Here is a 16,982-nt window from a genome sequence, read left to right on the forward strand (position 1 = left end):
CAATATTTAAAATAAGAGTGTACTTTTTCCTAAAACAAAATATAATGTCTTCTATCTAGAGGTTGATACATAAAGATCTTTGTTTGATACTTGAGAAGTTTTGCTTGGACTTAAAGGCACAAACGTTATTCCATGTCACCAGTCTCAGGATCAGAAGAGTCTCCAGTCTGGTCTTCAGTCTCTGGTTGTAAAAGTGGATGTGAGTTCCTGGCTGGTTCTGGTCCTCCACAGTCCTCTCCATCAGCTTCTGTTTCCATCTGACCAACACATTTATGTGTTTTGACACGAGAACGCCGGGCAAATCTTTTGTTACAAACACTGCAGCTGAATCCTCTCTCTCCTGTGTGGACTGCCATGTGTGACAGTAAACTTTCTCTCTGTTTAAAAGATTTATTACAAACAGAGCAGCTGAAAGGCTTCTCTCCTGTGTGGATTCTCATGTGTGACCGTAAATTTCCACTCTGTGTAAAAGATTTATTACAAACTGAGCAGCTGAAAGGTTTTTCGCCTGTGTGGATTCTCATGTGCATCTTTAAATTTCCATTGTGTGTAAAAGATTTCTTACAGACTGAGCAGCATATAGGTTTTTCTCCAGAATGAGTTATCATGTGTGTCTTCAGGTGTCCACGTTCATTGAAAGCTTTACCACACTCAGAGCAGCTAAAAGGCTTCTCTCCTGTGTGAGTTCTCATGTGTTTCTGTACATTTTCAGACCCTAAAAACATTTTCTTACAAACTGAGCAGCTGAAAGTTTTTTCTCCTGTGTGAGTTCTCATGTGTGCCTTGAGATGTGACTTGCGGCCAAATCTTTTATCACAAATTGAGCAGCTGAAAGGTTTTTCTCCAGTGTGAGTTATCATGTGTCTGTTCAGACTATACTTGATGTCAAATCTTCTCCCACACTCAGAGCAGCTGAATGTTTTCTTACATCTTGAATCATGTTTCAGAGAGTTTAAATCTGACTGAGGTTCTCTGGTCTCCTTCCAATCAGCACTGTCATCAGTCTCAGGATCAGAAGAGTCTCCAGTCTGGTCTTCAGTCTCTGGTTGTAAAAGTGGATGTGAGTTCCTGGCTGGTTCTGGTCCTCCACAGTCCTCTCCATCAGCTTCTGTTTCCATGTGTTGAGTTTGTCTGTGATGAAGCTGTGAGGACTGAGCTTCCTCTTCATCATCTTCACTCTTCACAGGGACAGGAGTGAATGGGAACTTGGTGATATCAGCCTCCTCCAGCCCTTGAAGCTGCTCTCCCTCCTGACTTCTCCACAGTTCCTCCTGTTCCTCTTTAATGTGTGGGGGGGGCTCTGGCTCCTGCTGGTCCACACTGGAGCTACACTCCTGCTGCTCAGGGGGAACCTCTTCTTTAACCACCAACAGCTGCTCAACATCTGCAGGAAACAGGAAACACACAAGGCAAGGCAGCTTTATTTGTATAGCACATTTCAGCAACAGGGCAATTTAAAGTGCTTTACATAACAAAAAAAAAAAAAAAAAAAGATTAAAAACAGAAATAATATTTGAATGAAAGTTACAGTGCAGTATAATAAATTAAATATTAAAGAGCAGTTAAAAATATGAAAGCAGATAAAATATGAGATTTTATACAAAAGGATTTTTTGTGTCATTATATCCACTATTGGTCCCTCTGGGACGTGTGTCTTATAAGGATCGAGCAATATGGATTTTTTTTTAGTGCCGATGCCGATATTTTTTTTCATCAGCCTTAGCCAATGACCGATACGGGCTGCCAATTTTTTCTTGAGCCAATATTTGGAGCCGTTACTGCTTTTGCTCCCTCAATTTACATCATAAAAATGTAAACCCTGCTACACTGGATTTGTTTTCGGGATCTGCTCTGCCATTTCTTTAAAACTAATAAACAAAAACACAGATCAGTGTCACTTCTGCAATCATCTTACATTCATATCACCCAAATGATGTGTGCAATGTGCATCATATGGATGGGTGCACTGCATATGGTTAACTGCAAGGGTGAACATCTACAACGCAGCCTTGATGATGCTTGCTGACATATTATAAGACAGATATAATCAGGTCATCACAAAATGTCCTTTGTCAACACATTTAAATAATTTAAGAAAACAATAAACCTGAAAAGTAGCCATTGAAATAAAGTGCTTGATTTGTAATTTAAGACTGCCATGGTTTCAATTTTTCTACATAAAATAAAATGAGCCTGTCTTAAGCTAATATGCCCCCTAATATGCAAAGACAACACACTAGTAGGTCTAAACGAAAATGTAAAAGAAGCTGCCAGATTTGTCAACCACAGAACATAAATCAGCAGAGGAAAATAACGTGATGTCAGATGCACATTAAGCAACAAATTGTTCAAGTTTCTGTTCTAAACTGCATCAACGTTAAAAGTTATAAACATTCAACCACGTATAAAACATGTCTCTCAAAGTTTTAAAAGCTCTCCTTCAGTTGGCACTCTCATATATCGCTGTGATGCGTGACATGTGTCCCACTGAGTGAGACGTGCACACACACACACACAAACTTCTGTTTGGTAGCTGACGCTGACTGAAAAACTCAACCACCATTGAACTGGATTGATAATGATAACGTCAGCAAACGGCTCTAAACACAAGTAAGGCATACACGGTGCAAATTTGTCTGGTACATGATAAACAACAGACAAACTTGCTTAGCTATAGTTGCAAGCACATTCCACAAGCACAAGTTTCCACTTTCAAAGTGTATTGCAATATTTCAGCTAAGTCAAACAGTTAAAAGATGCTTTGAAAGTTCAAAACTTACCGTTGTCTTGAGCAGCCTTCTGGCACTCTGCTAGTGGGGGAGGGGCAGTGCATGGTCTGCACGTGAACTGCAGCCTCTCTAGCAATACAGAGCTGCCTGTGTGGACGCCTGTCTGTAAATAATGCCAAGAAAATTGGCCGATGCCGATACACGTAAAAACGCAAATATCGGCCGACCAATAAATCGGTCGATCACTAGTGTCTTACTCTGTTTGTCACCCATTCTGGCGTGGAAAGTACTTTATTTGCGTGTTAAAATATAGTCGTCACTATAAGTCTTAGTAGGACACAGCTCTGGACAGCTGCAAAAGGGAGAATTAGCAACAAAATGCCTCCCCAACAACCGAGTGTGCAAGTCGTTAACAGATTTGCTCCACTTCTGCAGGACCCTGGACATCCATCCGATGACCTGGATTGCATCTCATCATCACACAGCAGGGTAAGGACTGAGAGCAATTTAAAAAGTAAAAAGCTACAGGGAAAGCTAACGACTGGGCCTAAACCTCTGATTGTGGGTGACTCTGCTGTAAAATATGTAAAAAGCAGTAAAAACACCAAATTACTCTGTTTTCACAAAGACATGGTGTCTGACTTGGCCCAAAGAATCCCGGATATCATGGCAGCACACCCAACTGTGAAGAACATTATACTGCATTTAGGGTCACATGATGTTGTAAAGCAACAGTCTGAATTGCTGAAACTGGACTTTATGGATCTACTGAACACAGTCAGCTCCCTAAACGTGAAGGTGTTTATCAGTGGCCCTATACCACCAGTCAGAAGAGGAGCTGAGAGATTCAGCAGACTGTTGGCACTGAACAGACGGCTTTCAACTGCATGTACCGTCCACTCTCAGCAGTTTATTGATCATTTTAACTTTTTCTGGGACGGCAGACATCTTTTTAAAGCAGATGGACTTTTCCTTAACAAGCCAGGAGTAAAGCTGTTCACCTATAACCTACTTTACTTTCTGCGCTAAACATCTGCTCCCTCGGCCAAGGACACAAGACAAGACAAATCTAAACAAGAGGAAGACACAACAAAGTGCGGCAGTGATCCACCACAGCCCTCACCTGAGCAAAGATTTGACCATGGAGGACCTCAGAGCGGAGATACTTCGCCCATGCCATTGCTCTCTCCACTCACCCTTTCCCCTCTTTCCCCCTGCCTCATGTTGGGGTTCACTGACTGGATGGAGCAGCTGGTAGATGCTGGAACCAAACTTATCCCCCCTTCCAGCATCAAACTGCCCCCGTTTAGACTCAATCATCGAAAGTAAAACGCCAGACACCTATGCCCCCTCAAGGATGGCAGCTAACTCCTTCTCCCCAGACTGATAAGTATGCTTATGCTTAAGTATGTGTACAAAATGCAGCAAGCTTTAACTGATATGTGCTGGGCCCAGGCTGCACGCCTAGTGGAACTCATGACTCTTTCCAGGACAAGCCTGGGCCCTGTGTATGGATTTGTCCTCAATCTATGTTGTGATAGAAAAAGCTAAGTAAGAAAAAAAAAGCACCTAACTATAAACTTAGCAAATTTAGCATCCATTCCTCGTCAGCTACAGCCTGTCCCAAAAAACGAGACACATTTGAATATATAAACACATATTTTAACACACTAACATTAGCCTTACTAAACGTCAGGTCTTTGGCGGGTAAATCATTTTTAATCAATGATTTTATGTTTTTAACTGAAACCTGGTTAGACCATAATAACAGTGATGCTGTTCTCATTGAGTCAACTCCCCCTAACTTCAGTTTTATGAGTGAGAATAGAGCGAATAAGGAAGGAGGTGGAGTCGCCATTTTGTTTAAGGACTCGTTCCAATGTACTCAAATATCTTATGGAAATTGTGCTTCTTTTGAATATGTGGCTCTTCAACTAAGGTCCTCCCTTCGAGCTATATTTCTAAATATCTACAGGCCACCTCGATACTGTGCAGCTTTCTTTGATGACTTCACTGAACTGCTGTCTATGATCTGTATTTACTTTGACTGTGTAATTATTGCTGGTGATTTTAACATTCATGTTGACAACCCCCAGGATAGAGGGACCAAAGAACTGCAGGGCTTGACATTAACTTTTTGAGGCACTTGTCCTTTGGACAAGTACATTTATGTTTCACTTGTCCATGCACAAAAGTCACTTGTCCGGGTAAAGATTTATCATTTTATAATTGTTTTTGTGTTATGCTAACGCAGAATTCGAACAAACTGTTTTAAGCATCCAAACACTATCAGCATTTATAAAATGCAGTTGAAACAGTTGAAACAAAGAATAGATTTCCCCTTCAACAAGAAAAAAGGATCTCCACACTCCATAATACAAAGTAATACTGTGCAGAAGTTAATATATTGAGATTCTAAGTGAATATTTTAAAGTTTGTCATTACTTTCAGATTCCTAGTCAATATTCTGAGTTACTAAGTCAATATATTGAAATACTAAGTCAATACTTTAAATGTTCTCATTACTTTGAGATTCTGAGTTTATATTCTGAGATACTGATTCAATATATTGAGATACTAAGTCAATATTGTGACTTGAACTTGAACTTATACTAACTTCACTTTCTACCTGGCAGAGGCTGATTTACCAAGGGATCCTTTAAAAGGTGTAGCTACTTTACAGTTGATTATTACCTGATATTTAAAATCAGGCAAGTCGCGGAGTTGAGGTTTTACAATAACTGACGGACAAACGAGCGGTGGAGTAGTAACGTTACGAGGCAGAGAGCCAGCCGCTGAATGAGTCAAATTAACTTCATGCTTCATCCACACTACGCACACTGCTATCGCCACGAGTGACCGCTTTATTCGGCTCGTTTTCTGTCAATGATGTGGCGAGGAGGTAACGTTAAGGTGGAGTTAGTAAGCTAACGTTTAGTGCTGCCGCGATTAGTCAACTTAGTCGATGTAATCGACCATTAAAATAAGTCGACGGCAATTTTTTTAGTCGACGGCGTCGTTTTACTATTGACTGCCTATTTATTTTTGGTCTCCCGACTCAAACGGCTCGCTGTAATTCACCTCCACGCCAGTCTGTGCACTGTGTGCGCTGTGTGGGAAGCGAGAGGTTAATCTGCTCTCCTCGCTCTTCCCCCTCCACCCCACCTTCACTACTTTCATTTGAAAAATGGCGGAGGCTGGTAAAAGAGTGGTCTGTAACTTTGCGGTGCGAGTTGAGCAGAGGCTGCACAGTTTGACCAGTAGAGGTGTTGAAATTAATCAAATAATCGATGCATCGAATCGTGGACATGGACGATGCTGCATCGATAATCGGCCGGGCCATAATCGATTATTTCTGTTTACAATTTAATGTATGCCTAACAACCTTTCTGTTTACATATTCTGGTATGTTCTGCACATTCAGGAAGAGCCATGTGCTCAGTGCTGTAGTTTGATGTATCCAATGTATTTAGTATTAGAGCTCTGCAGAATGTTTGGTTTTTGAAGCTTGAAAAGCTATGAATTAAATATCCTACATGGCTTTAATAGTAAAAATGTATTTGATGCATCGAGATATCGAATCGAAGACATGATAATCGTAATCAAATCGAATCGGGAGATCAGTGAAGATTCACACCTCTATTGACCAGCGGGCAGCGGCTGCGGCACACCAGGCCGCTGGATGGTGTTGCTAAGAACTTGTAATGTATAACTATTATCAGACCGGCCCTCGCGGCCTCGAAACACTACCGGCCCACCGGGAAAAGTCCCGACTCCGCCTCTGAACGTAAGTATAGGATTATTAATGAAACGGCGAGCAAGTCTGTACTGTTTATTAACTCTTATAATACTCTTATTGTACTCGACAAGTACAATGACTGTCTTTGGATGTTAAACAGGCTTCTTAGACTTTGGCAGTAATGTTTTAAACCCCGTCTTGCACGCAAGTATAAACGTGAGCAGCTACACACTGGCTGCATGGTGTTTGTTGTGTGGCGGCTGCGTGAATTTTTGTCTTTATACACCAGAAAGGTGTCTGACGCGGCGCTGCTGCTGCTAGCCTTGTCTGTACACATGGATGTTTCTTGATTTACTACACTTGAGCAGTAGTATACTTCATGTTAAACATAAATATACACTGATCAGATTATAGCAAAAGCAAAGTCTGCAGTATTGACGGCAAAATAGGCTACAGAATATTTTGTTCTGTATTGACAGGTGAAATATTTGAAAATCGATAATTATAATTTTTTTTTTTAATTACATTTATATCTGCATTTATGTCATTTTTTTCATTTGGTAACATTTAAGCTATTTATATTGTTTATGGCACAAGTGACATTTTATGTTTTTGCCCTTCAGTTGAGTTCAAAATAAAATGGACGGAATTTCACTTGATTTCTTTTTTTTAATTAGTCGTTAAGATTAGTCGACTAATCTAAAAATTTGTCGAAAGATTAATCGTTAGAAAATTAGTCGTTAGTGGCAGCACTACTAACGTTAGCTATAACACCAGCTGGCTCGCCGTGCTTTCATGCTGCATCGCTTACAGAGAATGAGCTGAACAGCGGGCTGGGTAAGGTTAGAGGTGGTTGTTTTTGGAGCAAAAGAGGAACAATTAAAAGTCAGCACTCAACTTCAAATGACAATGTTAAAAACAAGAGACAAAGCCAGAAATCTTGGTGTAGTCATGGACTCAGACCTGAATTTTAACAGCCACATTAAGACAATTACAAAGTCAGCCTATTATCACCTTAAAAATATATCAAGGGTTAAAGGACTTATGTCTCAGCAGGACTTGGAAAAACTTGTCCATGCTTTTATCTTCAGTAGACTAGACTACTGTAACGGAGTCTTTACAGGTCTCCCTAAAAATCAATCAGACAGCTGCAGCTGATTCAGAACGCTGCTGTTCCAGTCCTCACTAAGACCAAGAAAGTGGATCACATCACTCCAGTTCTGAGGTCTCTACACTGGCTTCCTGTGCCTAAAAGAATTGATTTCAAAATACTTTTGCTAGTTTATAAATCACTAAACGGTTTAGGGCCAAACCTGACAGAGGTTCTCCGCTCTCCTTCAAAACCTCACAATTACCTTCTGTTTCCATGTGTTGAGTTTGTCTCTGATGAAGCTGTGAGGCCTGAGCTTCCTCTTCATCATCTTCACTCTTCACAGGGACAGGAGTGAATGGGAACTTGGTGATATCAGCCTCCTCCAGCCCTTGAAGCTGCTCTCCCTCCTGACTGCTCCACAGTTCCTCCTGTTCCTCTTTAATGTGTGGGGGGGGCTCTGGCTCCTGCTGGTCCACACTGGAGCTACACTCCTGCTGCTCCTCTTCTCCAACAATCTCTTCCAGAACATCTTGAGGTAAAGGTGAAACACAGACAATATTTGTTTAAACATGGCAAAATCCAACACTGAAAATTATTCAGCAATAATTTTAAGAAGATGGTTCATCAAATTTAAGGACATGTTGATTTTTGTTTGTCTGAGTCCCTCACCATCTTCCAGTCTCGCCTCAAGACCCATCTCTTCACCACTGCCTATCCCTAGGCCCACGCCCCTCCCCTTTTCATCTGTGCCTGAATCTTGTTTGTCTTTATTATCTATACCCTGTAAAGCGACTTTGAGTTCATGAAAAGCACTATATAAATTCAATTTATTATTATTATTAATGACTGTAGACTAAATATATCTGGGTTTTTGTTAGTAGTTAACAAGCTTCTGTTGTTAGTCCGAAGGAAGCGTAGCTCTAAGACGAAGCCCACGGTTCACCACAGACCTGTTGAAGTTTCTAAAGGCTGCTTTAGGCTCAACACCAGGTCAGGTTCTAGCCTGCTATATTAGGGTGGGCAGGTAGCAGAAATAGGTGGGCTGAATGCTTATTAGCTAAATGCAGGGTTCTCCCTGCTATTCTACGGCTTAGGCGCAGCGCCTAACTGTTTTTGCGCAGCGCCTATGCATATAAATGTAAAAACAACGGGAGAGCATTTGGACAATGAGCCGACCGTTATTATTATACATCCAGGGAACCGACGCACGGGACGGGCGTCCACTCGGCAAACACGTTGCGCATGATAGTTCACGTACACAGCGGCAGAAACAGTGTCACACACCCACAGCCACACACACAGCCAGCCACACACTTAAACTAAACGTGATGCACACAGAGTGGCTGCTCCAGCCGTCTCGTTTACGAGTGCGCGTTGGAGAGAGAGAGGGAAAGAGAGAGAGGGAGGTGTGTTTGTTGATTAGTATGAAGTAGCAGTAAAGTTATAGCTGTGAATGTAGCAGCACAGTCTGTTTACAGTTTATCTATCGGTGAATAAATGCTAAAACTCCTAAAGAACCGAGCCAAGTTCCCATGTCTTGCTTGCTAGCTGCTGGTTAACGTGATCGGGTTAGCGCCACGGAGCTAGCAACAACTTCAACACAGGCTCACTAACTTAAAGTGGACTAGCTTTAAGGTGGACCACATATTCTCATTTTCGAGTTTTAAGTCAGGAACCGAGCAAACCAGCTATGAGATGAATAGTGAGAATAAAACCTTTGGTAACAGCGAGTTGGAGCAATCAGAGACGTTGCTGTTACACTTAGGATTGTGGGTACTGTAGTTTTTCTCCATAAGATTGCGGATAAAACATGGTTTTCTTAAATCCAGGTTGATTTCATACAGACTTCTAGCTTGTACAGGAGCACAGACTTTTGTAGCTTGGGGTCAGTCTACCTCGGAGGGTTTAGAAGTTATGACTGATGATCTAAATCCTTTTGGAGAAAATAAACAATGTTTTTACTTCCAGAACCACACTGTTGAGCTCTATGGCCTGAACACACCCAGAAGATGGGGTGGAGGTGGGCTTTAGGCTGCCCACCAATCACAAGTTAGAAATGCTACTGGTATTTTCTGTGCTATTTTTTCCATTGGCTGAATACATTTTCTAAACTTTTTAATCTGCTGGCCAACATTAACTCCCTTACATGTATATATATATACACGAGGACAGGTTTACATGCACACTCATATTACACTATCATTTTGAATATGACAATAGTATACATTTGATACGGGTCATGTGAACAACATATTAAGTTTGGATGTTCAGAATAAGGTATATTACCGAATTTAGCATTTTCTGATTAAGATGTGTGTGATACGTCGGTAATATTCAGGATTTAGAAGCATTCTTTGGAGATGTATAGAGCACATTCAGAACGTGTCCATCAGGGTTTTTACTGCAGAATGAAAGAGGGACGCTGTGTTCACACGCTCCAACACGTCCTCCACCGCTAGGAAACTTTAAAAAAACATCCTATTTTACACGGCTGCATGTAAACGGTAATATCAGAGGAGAAATTCTAGGTTACTATAAAAAAAACTTCTAAACCTGAACTGCAAAATACAGAACTGAAGCCCACGTACAGACTTTGTTGCGATTTGATGTTTGTTGTCAGTTAATAATCTTTGTGTGCAGGATTAATAATGCCCTAGGGAATATTTCAGCTGTTTCTGTAGTTGTTTTTACGCATGGATATTTTTAGATTTTTCCAAAATTTAGCAATTTAGCAATAGTCACCTTTTTTTTTCGACATTTCAACATCAGTCTCAGGATCAGAAGAGTCTCCAGTCTGGTCTTCAGTCTCTGGTTGTAAATGTATATGTGAGTTCCTGGCTGGTTCTGGTCCTCCACAGTCCTCTCCATCAGCTTCTGTTTCCTTCAGACCAACACATTTATGTCTTTTGACTTGACAACACCAGGTAAATCTTTTGTTACAAACACTGCAGCTGAATCTTTTCTCTCCTGTGTGAATTCTCATATGTTTCTTCAGGTGTCCACGTTCAGCGAAAGCTCTACCACACTCAGAGCAGCTGAAAGGTTTCTCTCCTGTGTGAGTTCTCATGTGTTTCTGTAAATCTCCACTCTGTGTAAAAGATTTTTTACAAACTCTGCAGCTGAATCTTTTCTCTCCTGTGTGGACGGTCATGTGTGTCCGTAAACCTTTACAGTGTCTAAAAGTTTTCTTGCAAACTGAACAGCTGAAAGGTTTCTCTCCTGTGTGAGTTCTCATGTGTGACCGTAAGTTGTCACTCTGTCTAAAAAATGTTTTACAAACTGAGCAGCTAAAAGGTTTCTCTCCTGTGTGAGTTTTCATATGTTTCTTCAGGTGTCCGCGATCAGCGAAAGCTCGATCACACTCAGAGCAGCTAAATGGTTTTTCTCCTGTGTGAGTCATCATGTGTTTCTTCAGCTCTCCCTTGCGGCCAAATCTTTTGTCACAAACACTGCAACTGAATAGTTTGTGGATTGCCATGTGTAGGCTCAAAAATCTCTTCCACGAAAATATTCTCCCACACTCAGAGCAGCTGAATGTTTTCTTACATCTTGAATCATGTTTCAGAGAGTTTAAAGCTGACTGAGGTTCTCTGGTCTCCTTCCAATCAGCACTGTCATCAGTCTCAGGATCAGAAGAGTCTCCAGTCTGGTCTTCAGTCTCTGGTTGTAAAAGTGGATGAGACTTCCTGGCTGGTTCTGGTCCTCCACAGTCCTCTCCATCAGCTTCTGTTTCCATGTGTTGAGTTTGTCTGTGATGAAGCTGTGAGGACTGAGCTTCCTCTTCATCATCTTCACTCTTCACAGGGACAGGAGTGAATGGGAACTTGGTGATATCAGCCTCCTCCAGCCCTTGAAGCTGCTCTCCCTCCTGACTGCTCCACAGTTCCTCCTGTTCCTCTTTAATGTGTGGGGGGGGCTCTGGCTCCTCCCGGTCCACACTGGAGCTACACTCCTGCTGCTCAGGGGGAACCTCTTCTTTAACCACCAACAGCTGCTCAACATCTGCAGGAAACACATACAGAGAAATGTTGTTGAACTGTATCTTATCATCTGGATTGTGATTGTTATAAAGAAATACTGGTTGTTCAGTCAGTTACTTAGGTTACATCTACACTGCTAGGAAAACTTGGAAAACTGTTGACTGATATATTAGGGCCCTCTTGTGGTGAAATAATGCAACTGTGCTGTTGAGCACAAAGTGGCGCAGTCATTAAATTGACTATATGTAACTTTTTAGTGTTTCTGTAACTGTAATTTTTCATATTATGATCTTAAGTGAGCTGTAACAGCAAACAAGAATGCTATTTTTAGGTAGTTTTTATTAGTGCCGTTGCTCGGGTTCGATTTTCCCCACATAGTCACAGAATGATTTATGGCAGGTAGACGACGCAACAGTAACACATTCTGAAGGCTCTGAAGGGTTCTGTTGGCCGAGAAAGGTTTTGAACGCTTGCGGCTATATGTGTGACAACAGAGGAACAGAAGAAATTAGCTGCAGCTTTACCAAAATGAAGGCTGAACAACAGAAACATTTTGGTACAAACATTTACTCGCCATGTGGCGGATAGCCCTCTGAGATTTGCTCGTGAAATGGAAAATGTACCTGCATTTGGCGCCTGGTGAGTAGGCCTGCACGATTCGGGGAAAAATATGAATCACTTAGAATTGATATCACAATTTTCTGACACGATTTTTTTCTCACGGAGTGTAATGTTTATTGCACACATGAACCATGACAAAGCAAAACAAAAATTAATTCAAATTCAAATTAATCGCTATTAATCGTTGAATTTCTATAGTTAATCGCGATTAATCGCATGTTTTATCACATGATTAAAATTCTATTATTTTGCATTTCAGAACAGTTTTTAAGTCCATATTAACAATGGAAAGCCATTCTTACCAGTGGGTCTGGATTGGGAATCAAATGAATGCAAAGAAAGTGACTTTATGAACTTGATTTTAAGATTTGTATTTGTTTATTATATATTTAATCTAGTTACACATTTGAATTTAACAACAACTTTGAATGCACCACGAGGCTGTAAATTACCAGTTTCATTGAACGCACCGTCTGTGTTTTTCCGACAACAGCAGCTGCACATTGTTACATCCCGGTGTTGAATCCTCTACAGTGAAATACAGTCACACTTTACACCGTTTAGAGTTAGCTGTTAGCATTGGAACCGTTTTTAATCCAGCTACTAGCTAGCAGTAGGCTAACGTTAGCTGCTCTTGAGTATAGTGTTAACTAGCTAGCGGTAGGCTAACGTTAGCTGCTGTTGAGTATAGTGTTAACTAGCTAGCGGTAGGCTAACGTTAGCTGCTGTCGAGTATAGTGTTAACTAGCTAGCGGTAGGCTAACGTTAGCTGCTGTTGAATATAGTGTTAACTAGCTAGCGGTAGGCTAACGTTAGCTGCTGTTGAATATAGTGTTAACTAGCTAGCGGTAAGCTAACGTTAGCTGCTGTTGAGTATAGTGTTAACTAGCTAGCGGTAGGCTAACGTTAGCTGCTGTCGAGTATAGTGTTAACTAGCTAGTGGTAGGCTAACGTTAGCTGCTGTTGAGTATAGTGTTAACTAGCTAGCGGTAGGCTAACGTTAGCTGCTGTTGAGTATAGTGTTAACTAGCTAGCGGTAGGCTAATGTTAGCTGCTGTTGAGTATAGTGTTAACTAGCTAGCGGTAGGCTAACGTTAGCTGCTGTTGAATATAGTGTTAACTAGCTAGCGGTAGGCTAACGTTAGCTGCTGTTGAATATAGTGTTAACTAGCTAGCGGTAGGCTAACGTTTGCTGCTGTTGAGTATAGTGTTAACTAGCTAGCAGTAGGCTAACGTTAGCTGCTGTTGAGTATAGTGTTAACTAGCTAGCGGTAGGCTAACGTTAGCTGCTGTTGAATATAGTGTTAACTAGCTAGCGGTAGGCTAACGTTAGCTGCTATTGAGTATAGTGTTAACTAGCGTCACGTGCAGCGATGTTTGTGTTTCCTGTAACGTCTGTTTCAGAGCATCAGAGAGAAGAGCAGACATATCAGTGGCTCCAGAATGAGGCACCGAAATCCGCGTTGCTATTCCTGCAGCAGCAGGATGTGTTACGAGGAAGTACGTCAAAATAGTAGCCTGTTAGGCACGACGCAAAATATATATAATTTTCTTTTTCTTTATCCGAGGTGTAGTCGGAAGTTTTTTTTAGCCTTCGGCGGAAGATGCGTAGGTTTTCGGCCATCCTGATGTCAATACAACACACACACACACACACACACACGTATTTTTCATAGATGTTCTTTTGAACGTAAACATGTTCCACCAAAACAAGTTCCTTCTCGAGACTATTTAGCAGAGGCACCGTGGCTCCGTACGGAGCTTAGCACCGCCCAAGATGATTGTGATTGGTTTAAAGAAATGCCAATAAACCAGAGCACGTTTTATTCCCATCCAGGAATGCTGTGTGGACTAGCCAGACCTTCCTCTGCAGCGCTGTGGAGGAAGGTCTGGACACGCAAGACTAGTGTGAAAGGAACCCTACTCCTAAAATAAAATAAACCAAGTTATCTTGAACTTTTATGCTCTCGACTTCTGCAGATTTTTCCCCCTTTATTTCCCCTAAAAACCCTGTTAACATTGTTCCTACCTTCCTCTTCATCATCTTCACTCTTCACAGGGACAGGAGTGAATGGGAACTTGGTGATATCAGCCTCCTCCAGCCCTTGAAGCTGCTCTCCCTCCTGACTGCTCCACAGTTCCTCCTGTTCCTCTTTAATGTGTGGGGGGGGCTCTGGCTCCTGTTGGTCCACACTGGAGCTCCACTCCTGCTGCTCCTCTTCTCCAACAATCACTTCCAGAACATCTTGAGGTAAAGCTGAAACACAGACAGTGTGACCGTTTGTACACTTTAACATCTACAATTCCATTAAAGGACAATTCCGGCGCAAAACGAACCTAGGGGTTAATAATGGATGTGTACCCGCAGCTCTTTGTTCAATAAACTGTCTGTACACTTACAAAGTTCTCAATGCTTCGGTTAACATGTATTTTTTTTTAGCCTTTTTAGTGGTATAAATAGCAATTTGTTTTTACTTTCCCTGTGCCCCGAATACTAGCGTTGTAAGCTAACCAGCGGTCCGCGCTAGCTTGTTTCAAGCTACAAACACAATCAATTAGCATGAAAACATGTCCCAGAGAAAGACAGAGTGGCCTTTAGAAACTTCAACAGGTTTGTGGTGAACCGTGGGCTTCGTCTTAGAGCTACGCTTCCTTCGGACTAACAACAGAAGCTTGTTAACTACTAACAAAAACCCAGATATATTTAGTCTACAGTCATTGAAGACAAACAAAATCAACATTAAATTTGAGGAACCGTCTTCTTAAAATTGTTGCTGAATAATTTTCAGTGTTGGATTTTGCCACGTTTAAAGGACAATTCCGGCGCAAAACGAACCTAGGGGTTAATAACGGATGTGTACCCACTCTGTCTTTCTCTGGGACATGTTTTCATGCTAATTGATTGTGTTTGTAGCTTGAAACAAGCTAGCGCGGACCGCTGGTTAGCTTACAAGGCTAGTATTCGGGGCACAGGGAAAGTAAAAACAAATTGCTATTTATACCACTAAAAAGGCTAAAAAAAAATACATGTTAACCGAAGCATTGAGAACTTTGTAAGTGTACAGACAGTTTATTGAACAAAGAGCTGCGGGTACACATCCATTATTAACCCCTAGGTTTGTTTTGCGCAGGAATTGTCCTTTAAACGTGGCAAAATCCAACACTGAAAATTATTCAGCAACAATTTTAAGGAGACGGTTCCTCAAATTTAAGGATATGTTGATTTTTTTTGTCTTCAATGACTGCAGACTAAATATATCTGGGTTTTTGTTAGTAGTTAACAAGCCTCTGTTGTTAGTCCGAAGGAAGCGTAGCTCTAAGACGAAGCCCACGGTTCACCACAGACCTGTTGAAGTTTCTAAAGGCTGCTTTAGGCTCAACACCAGGTCAGGTTCTAGCCTGCTATATTAGGGTGGGCAGGTAGCAGAAATAGGTGGGCTGAATGCTTATTAGCTAAATGCAGGGTTCTCCCTGCTATTCTACGGCTTAGGCGCAGCGCCTAACTGTTGCTGAGAACCGCCTACGCATATGAACGTAAAAACAATGAGCTGACCGTTATTATTATACATTCAGGGAACCGACGCACGGGACGGGCGTCCACTCGTCTTCAGCACACAAGTGCCGCAAGATAGTTAACGTACACAGAGGCAGAAACAGCCACACACACACACACACACACACACACACACACACACACACACACACACACACACACACAGTGACACACTTTCTCTCACACACACACACACACACACAAACACACTTTCTCTTACGCACACACATCCACAGACACACAACCACAGAGCCACACACACACTCTCATTGTCTCTCTCACACACACACACACACACACACACACACACACACACACACACACACACACACACACAGCTTCTACATATATGTATAGACACATAGCTTCTATATCCATGTATAGACACATAGCTTGTATATATATCTCTATATATTTCAGATGTAAACGTGTCCCACCTGTCCCCTGGTCCGCTGACAGCTTCCTCTCAGACTTCATGTTAAAGTTCCTCGCGGCTCTGCTCCTCTTCTCCCCGACCTGTTTCAGGAAATACAACAACACGTTAGCTTAGCAGGAGCTAGCTGCTAGCGGCTAACCTTAGCTTTAGCACCGACTCCCTGCGACATTAAAAGAGAAAACCAACCTGCTCTGTGTAGCTTTGTTCCAGCTTTTAAAACCACATCCAGCAGTTTGGGACCTTTCTTTCTTCTTAAGAAACTAAACACTGGCGCCTTTTACTCCGCCGTCCTCACCACGATGTGACACACAAACAGTTAACGTTAGTTCCGGGGACGGACGCTATTCCGGGTCGTACCAACAACTTCCGGGCAGATGTTTGTTTACTAATGTAACCGAGGGTTTCTTCTGTTGCCTAGACTCAGGTCTGACTATAAAATAAAGAAACACGGGCGTCCAATGGAACAGAGACGGCACTGCACGGCTCACTTTATTCACCCACAACACAGTCAATACTACACTTTATCCACTTCCGCTTTTCCCCTTCACAATAAAAGCTCTATGGTTTACTGTAACTTCCTCTTAACCGTCCTGTTGTCCTCGGGTCAAATTTGACCCGTTTTCAAAGTTTCCAGAAATATGGGTTACTTAAATGTGTGCTAGAATCAGATATCTAGTTAAAATATCAGTAACAGAATGAATACATGAACACATTATTTCATTAAGGAAATGATGGAATAGTAACTTGATCCATTGATTGATTTTGACGGTGTTTTCTGCTGTAGGGTTTTGTGGTTGCATATTGAGAAATGACAGATTGACAACACTTATA

The 16,982-nt window shown here is 41.7% G+C and overlaps 1 protein-coding gene across 1 annotated transcript; it reads right to left on the reverse strand.

Moving 5' to 3' along the window:
• Positions 1-380: 380 nt before the first annotated feature.
• LOC118493348 (zinc finger protein 260-like) lies at positions 381-16,738 on the reverse strand (the record flags this gene model as incomplete). The annotated part of the gene is made up of 8 exons (XM_035992975.1): positions 16,334-16,738; positions 16,153-16,214; positions 14,192-14,407; positions 11,107-11,335; positions 10,511-10,953; positions 2,869-2,888; positions 928-1,418; positions 381-849 (listed from the first exon to the last, which is right to left on the reverse strand). Coding segments are annotated over exons 2-8 (1,908 nt in total), but the record flags the coding sequence as incomplete, so codon positions are not given.
• Between the last annotated feature and the right edge of the window lie 244 nt (positions 16,739-16,982).

The sequence above is a fragment of the Sander lucioperca genome, chromosome 16, assembly GCF_008315115.2.
Source record: "Sander lucioperca isolate FBNREF2018 chromosome 16, SLUC_FBN_1.2, whole genome shotgun sequence".
Taxonomy (NCBI): domain Eukaryota; kingdom Metazoa; phylum Chordata; class Actinopteri; order Perciformes; family Percidae; genus Sander; species Sander lucioperca.